The sequence below is a fragment of the Anopheles aquasalis genome, chromosome 2 (genome assembly GCF_943734665.1).
Source record: "Anopheles aquasalis chromosome 2, idAnoAquaMG_Q_19, whole genome shotgun sequence".
Lineage (NCBI taxonomy): Eukaryota > Metazoa > Arthropoda > Insecta > Diptera > Culicidae > Anopheles > Anopheles aquasalis.
Window position 1 is genome coordinate 62,698,147 of NC_064877.1, and position 7,500 is coordinate 62,705,646.

Below are 7,500 nucleotides of genomic sequence, written 5' to 3' on the forward strand. Positions count from 1 at the left end.
AGGCGCCGGTTTTTTTTTTTCGTGCAGACAATTTGGGCCACGAGTAATCCAATTCTGACACCGGAATGGTTGCGTTCTTGATTGCAGGTTTGGTTCCAGAACCGGCGGGCCAAGTGGCGCAAGGCCGAGCGGCTGAAGGAGGAACAGCGCAAACGGGGTGGCGGCAGTGCCGATGGAACCGATTCGCAGCTGATGAGTGATAAGGTAAGCAAGCCGGGGGAGCTCTTGCGATGCGAACAAGCTGCTTAAGTTGGAATCGTTGTCTCCACAGCTCGATACGGATAGCCGCGATTCAAGCCCGGACATTACCGGTGATGCGGATGATGATGATATGCGGAGCTCCAGCGTTCCCCCGATGAGCCCAAGGGTTGACTCGGAACCGGAGCGGCCCAGCTCGTCGACGCAACTCAACTCTGCCCACTCGTTGTCCCATTCTGCCTCCAACAGTGCCGGTACACCGTCACCGGGGTTAAAGTAAGTGCCCTACAAATGCTCGGCAATGTCCTGGGAGTAAATCATTAAATGGCGATTTGACTTTTACAGATTTGCTCCGTACAGTGTGCCTAGTCCGGCACCGTCTGCCTCGGCCGATTCACCGATCGAAGTCGGTGGACCGATTTCGCTGACGACAACCTCCAGGACGCCACCAAGTGAGTCATCGCCGCTCCACCACGTCACGAGCAGCTCCAGTTTGGCGGGTATGTCGACGGTCACCACGACGCCGAGCTTCAGCAGTCACATCTTTGGGAACTTCACCGAAAGGTAGGCAAGATTTTGGGCATTCCTTTTTGTATTTCCATCCATTGTAACGTATGCATTAGAAAAAAGAGACAAAATTTGCCGATTTTTCATGGGCAAAGCGTCATTCGCACTGCAGAAATTGAAAATGCAGCATCAATAATAGTTAACCATGAGTAACCAGACAAAATTTGAAAGCTCTATCAGTCGAACTCTAATCGTGATGGCGAAAAAAGCGATGCGACTTCGTTCCGAGGTTTGCGCATCTCAAAATCGGTATTCTGAGTCGACCAAAAAGATTATCGTGTGCCACTGTACCAAGTTCCTCAAGAAGGCCCTGCTGTGGCTAACAATCAGCTGCCCTTCTTTAACTTTGAACTGGCCGTGACCGGGAAAATTTATTATACAAAGTGTCTGCAGAAGGTTCCGTCATTGATCAAGGAACACTAATAGTACGAAGACCGGGGAATTCGACCAGAAACCATACTCGAAGCGATCGTTAGAAGAAATGGAGCGGCTGAATTTCGATATGATACCGAAGATTGCAAACTCTCTCAACGTCTCCCAGCTGCTGCCAATCGAAAATATCTGGGCTAACTTTAAATTGTTACAATAGATCCTACTATTTTAACAATTTTATTGAAAAAACGGAGTGGCAATTAATTGAAAAGTCTCAGAAAGAGTTGAAAAATATGTGCACAAATATGTTTTGGACTGCCATGTCGAAATTGCCATCTAACTTCTAAAATGTTGCTCGGCATGGCGCAATTTTTTTTTGCTGTTAAGCTGATAAACTTCTTTTCCAGAGGCAATTTACAGAAGCCAATTACATGTTTTAGTTTATTTTTTAACACCATTCAAATTTTGTCTCTTTTTTTACGGATACGTTAGATGCAGATATTGAACAAAAATGAGTGAAATCCATTAGTCCATTTAGTTTAATGTTACTATTCCAGATATTTTGGATCAACGATTGATTCAAAACATTTGATCAAATATCCTTGACAAGCTCATAAACTAGGAAACAACCTCAAAACATAAGTGGCTTAAGTGGCCCTATCCACAACAACTGATCTAAGCTTCTGCTTCAACTTCTATAGAGAATGCAAATCGTGGCTTCATGAATAAATATTCAATTAACTCTCAGCTACCCAGCAGATTAGGTTAACAAAATTCTTCCCACCAACTCCATTCAAGCACACGCCTCTCATAACATTGGCCGATTCTGCGTTTTGTTTTCCCTCCCAAATGGACTCCGTGAAACGCAACTACCCGCCTCATCGCCAACTCAACGTAATCGGCACGTGGCACGCTCCACATAAACGATTGTGCAAAATAGCACCGAATAGCGAACAGCGATCGGATAATTAAGACATCATCATCATGATGCTATCGGTGTGCATCGTATATAATACGGAACCAGCACAAAGACAAGACGTCGGAGGCGTTACGAACAATTTAGCAGCCCCGGCAGCTCCATCCAGTCCGGCAGTTGGTTGGCTTGGTTTTTGTTTGCTTTCCAGGTTCCGGGGTGTCCTTACTAGTCCCTCCACCTCCACGCACTCGTAATGCAATTAAGATCTTTTGCGCACAGCACGTGTCAGCGGACTACACGCGAGTGCGTTGTCGCGTCGTCGGAAGTCAGTCACTCTCCTCGGTCGGTCTTTTGAATCGTCGGGCGCAAAAGACAACTAGCTCTCCCTCCCTTCGGGACAAATCCGCGCGGTGCGTTACCCCGTGGTGCACGGTGTTCGAATACCACCCACTGGGAGGTTGAGCATAACATTTGCCAAATATTGTCGTTAATTGTTCGCATCGGAGTGCGTGAGCAGATGAGCCGTCGAGGGAAGGGGACCTTCGGCGATGCTGTTATTCCCCCGGTGACATTTAGACGATGTCACCGAACCCTTAACCTCTCCGGTGACACGTGGAGGGCACGGAAACATGCGAACTGATGTGATGCGAGGAGGGAGGATGCTCAGGATCAAAAGGACTCCCGTGGTGGTACGGTGCATTTTGACACTTTAAAGGAGGTCACCGGGAGGTCGCGTATTTGGAACCATTCTTTGTTTGTTATTCAATCCTTGGTTTGTTCGCTTTCGGTAGGCCGGTCGGAGGAGTTTTTGTGTTTTTGTTTAATTCATTTACATGAAACTCCTCCTTTTCGGCAGAAACGCTGGATCCAGTCTTTTCCGGTAGCCGCCCACACAACCTCACAAAGCGATGAGTGCGTGATAGGCGGAAAATCAATTTTCAAATCATGAAAGCATCGACGAAGCCTCCGTCTACCACGAAACCAAGCCTAATGGGGCCGTTTTTCAGCGAACGTTCATAAGTACTCGACGATCGTTCCTGCGGTAGCTTGAGGCCAAAGGCAATTATTTACCTTGCTGGAAAAGCAATTTTCCGCAAATTTAATTTCCCCATACACCGAGCAATTAGGGGGCATAAGATATTGGGTAAATAGGTTTAAACTGTCCTGCCAGCCAGCCAGCCAGCCAGCCAGCCTGAGTCTGTCTGTCTGAGGACATGAGCGTGAGCGTGTGCCGGGTCCCTGGGCTCGCTCCAAACCGCCATCAACGTTCCAGGGCACTCGCTATCGTGTGCATGTGATGCCCTCCTTCCCTAGAAGGTGCTTCTTATGCCAAAGACACCGACACACGACAGTGGAAAGGGTCCGGTCCGGGAGAGGTGAAATTTGACGGCAATCCTCAGCGGACATGCCAGCACATGCCAAGGCCGCAAGGCACCAGTGCCGCCGCGTTGCCGCAAGTTTTCCGGGAATAAGTTTTCGGGGCCAAGGTAAATAGATTGTTCCAATATTAGCTTTAGCCGGAGCAGCGAAGCACGTAGCGATGGGAGAATGGTGATGGGCGATATGGAGCAATTTTCCGCTGAAGAAACAATTCCCTTCATACCGTGATGCTTCTGTGGCGACTGCGGTGCTGCTGGTGCGGATAATAATTTCGCCGCTTTTGGAGTCAGCGATAATTGAAAATTGAATACGCCATTGTTAAATTGGGTTTTTGTTGGATAAACATTGGCTCACTGCGCGCCCCATGGTGAAAATGGTTGCCAACCTTTCGGTTCTAGAACGTTGCGAGAATGGAAAGAGACGACACTTTGGGACATTCAATTAATACTTTATGGTCATTATTTGATTACCTACCAACTCCAAGTGTACCCCAAGGAGGTCAAAGATCCTCCAAAGTGTCACACGATGATAAAGGGTCTGTCAAAGTTGTCCAAAGGACACTTTTGCTCTACTCGTAAGTAACGGAATGAGTGGCCTTGTATGGTCCGCAAACTTCGATCATGCGATCGATTTTTGGTCATTGCTCTGCGAGCAACCCTTTTATGGACTTCCCTTCAGCTAACATCTTCGTCCTTACCGCCCCCTACCGTTGCTGCTTGATTTAAGTTGATTTTGACAAGCGTAACGTAATATCCTTTCCCAGTTGGTTTCCCGCTCCAGCCCGAGAAAGTTAGGAGAAGAAAGTCATTTCCCATCGGAGGGATCCATCGTTGCCACTGCTGCTGCCAGCCAAGTCAAGCCAGCTTATGCATTTTCATATTTTCTCAATGCCACGCTGACTGCCACTTAGCTCGCTCCGTGGCTCCTTCTGGATGGTTAGGTGGCAACAGTTCGGGACCGGAGCGAGAGAACGGAACGTCTTATGCGAAATGGTTCTTTAAAGTTGCACAGCACAGGACAGGATGATGCTCGGTCCCTTTCTGGTCTTTTTCTTGTCGACACAGGCAGTCCACTCAAAACACGCAACCGAATGCTAATGTGCTCGGTGAGGTGAGGGATCCCAGAATGGACGAGATTCTTCTTTCAGCTCACTCACCACGAGTGTCTTTTGCCAGACAATCCAGACGAACCGAGGGGAAGAGCCGGGATCGAACGACTGCCAGATCGGCCACCATCTTCCAGCTTCCCTCCACTAGAACCAAGACAATTTCTACTGAATTCAATTAGGATCAGCATCAGCAAAGACCCGGCACACACCACCGGCACTGATCTGTGCCGGGGGGGTCTCGGTGCTCCCTTGATGGTGCGCGATTTGATTGGCTGTCATTTCGAGTGGGAAGCGACGAGCAGCTCCCGGTCACCCAACGGTGATTGTCTCTTTGTTTGATTTGAAACCGGCCACCGGTGCAGAAAATTGAGATCCTGCATGAGCGCGGTGATTCGATCACTGGGCGATTGCTAAGGGACTTATGGAAATATGCAGGGGGTTGACAATTTTTGCACTGGACTAGGATTTCTTGAATGGAGCGAATCGAGGTCACCGGAGGTGGATGGTGTTGGATGGATGTTCTCTTATCGGTAAGCCGCTGCTCGTAAGACACGATTTTGATTCAATTTTCAAATTATCCTTTGCTTTTTTTCAACCTTGGTTTGATGGAAGGTTATACGTTTGCTTTGGATCATTGCAATTCAAATGTACTGAGCTTGATTTGAGCTTTTGCAATTGTTGATACATTTTGATTGATGCTCGACTTCAAGAAACATTTATCAGAAACACATTTTTATCGTCCAATTGATAGTTTGTAAAATATAGCATTTTGAGCGGAACAAGTTGTTTTACATTGAAAAAAAAAACTAATTTTCTTACAAATTGGTGTTCACTTCACAAGAGTAACAGTTATTTTTAGATTAAAAAAAATCATATCAATAACTACCATTTTGAAGTTTACTAATATACTTTAGTTTAGTATTTAATGGTTTAATATACCGAAATAGTAAAAGAAAACCTACAATTTGTTCACACTAACATTTACGTCACTTTGGCGCATCGATATCCTTTGCTGTGATTAGACATTTTGTCAATTGTTCCACTTCACCTAATCAAGCTTCCCAGAACATCGAAACTCCCCTGAGCTCAAATCAAATCCCGAACAATGCACCACTCTCAACCAAAGTCCTTTTTTTCCTCTTTCGGCTATCCCATGTTGTCCCAGCACACCATCTAAATGATGTTATCAATTGCAGTCTCATCAAATGGCAATAAAAATCCTCCCTCGCCCTTCCAACGACAAGGACACCCACCCACCACAACTCCGCACAACACAAACAGCAAACGCGCAAGAATATGTCGCATCGAAAAGAGTACGATTGGAAGGGCGGGAATCGCCCCCGAATCTAACAGACCGTCGTCATCCACTTTATGTCCCCGGTCAACCCCGGGTATATCCTGAAATCTCTGGTCGATTACGACGCCGTTTGTTGTTTGGTGGAACAAGTGACCCTCGGCCGAACGTCACCACGACGAAGAAGAAGCCGGAAACAGGAAGCTGGACTGGCTGGCTGGCTGGCTGGCTGGCTGGCTGGGGGTGCCGGCTGGACCAGCTAATGACATCAGCAGTTTACTCACGGAAAGGCGCAGGAAAATTCCGACTTCCGGTCGTCGTCGTCGTCGTCGGAGTCGTCATCGTGTGTTTGTGGGAAATTCGAGGACACGCCGTGGCAGAAGCGAACTAGAAGTCGTTCCAAGTTGATGGAACCGGACGTTCCCGGGGCGAGAGACCCTACGAGTGAAGCTAAATTAGCATTTAGCTCGGTGCTAAGCCGTCGATGTGCTGAAACTAAAGAAGAAGACACAGATGAATCAGTGTAGATCCCGACCCTCCCAAAAAGGTGGCACGCGCACTACGATGACGTTACGACAAGCTGTCCTAATGAACATTCCCGCGTTTCTCCCTGCCAAGCGGTCTACCAGACTCTCGTCTTCTTCGCATTGTGCCACGCTCCATTTACTCGGTCGCTTCTTGTGCGCCACCGTAAAGGATGCGGCTTTTTTATGTGTTCGAACCACATCTTCACTTCCGAGTGCTCCGTGGCGCTGTGACTGCAAAGCCTTGGCTTGGCTTGCTTGGTTTGACGCACTCTCGGGAGCATTTATCATGCAGCACTGCTGATGGTGGCCCCTTTTTCCGGTTTTTCGCTCGAGATCTTTTCGCATGTTCTGCATAGATTTGAGCTCGGTGCCAAAAAGGTTGCAAAAAAAGCAACAACAACAACACTTCTCCTTGCGTACACCACCGTCGGACAATCCCGGCGAATAGAAACAGCGGTTGGTGCCCTCACACCGTTACGCGTGACTGTCGGTGGCACAAAGGACACAAAAGGAGGCGCACAAGAGCAAAGGAAAGGGGGAGAAAACTACCCCTTCCAGCCCAGGGCCAGGGGAAAATGCATCCGGAGGAACAAATACAAAAAACGAAGGAAGAAAAAGAAATCGGAATGGCCCCTAATGGGATGATCCCTTTTTGGTAAAAAATAAACACCCCACCAACCGCCTAGCCCTTGATGGTAACAGTTGAACAATAAACAGGGCGGACGAAAAAAAAAATAGTGAAAACACTCCACAAACACCACATAATGCCACCGGAACCGCCTGCGGTTTTCCGAAGTCATTTTCCCGGGATCGAAGGCCACGAGGCACAAAACTTTTGTGTAATTGATGGGCCGTGCTGCTCCTGGTGGTGGTGGTCGATCACGAGCAACAAAAACGGTCTTGTGGTCAAAAGAAGGGGGTGACGATGATGATGATGCATCATCCCTTTGACGCTGGAGGCTGGATTCGTACCGAACTGCCTCCGCTTGCCGGTACTGCTCCGGTTGGCACAGTTGTTGACCACGGCAAGGGGTATGCACCCGATTGGTGGGCTATTTATTTACCTGATTAACAGTTAACCGGTACCGTATCCTCGACTAAACGAGTTCGGTTACACCCAGTAGGTAGTGCGCCTGTG

The 7,500-nt window shown here is 48.0% G+C and overlaps 1 protein-coding gene across 1 annotated transcript in view; it reads left to right on the forward strand.

The window, feature by feature from the left end:
- LOC126570626 (homeobox protein OTX1) overlaps positions 1 to 7,500 on the forward strand; it is a 58,340-nt gene that overhangs the window by 35,839 nt on the left and 15,001 nt on the right. Inside the window, exons 5-7 of the mRNA XM_050228548.1 lie at positions 88 to 204; positions 272 to 474; positions 544 to 762. Coding sequence (XP_050084505.1) covers positions 88 to 204; positions 272 to 474; positions 544 to 762 — 539 coding nt within the window. The remainder of the gene's footprint in view (positions 1 to 87; positions 205 to 271; positions 475 to 543; positions 763 to 7,500) is intronic.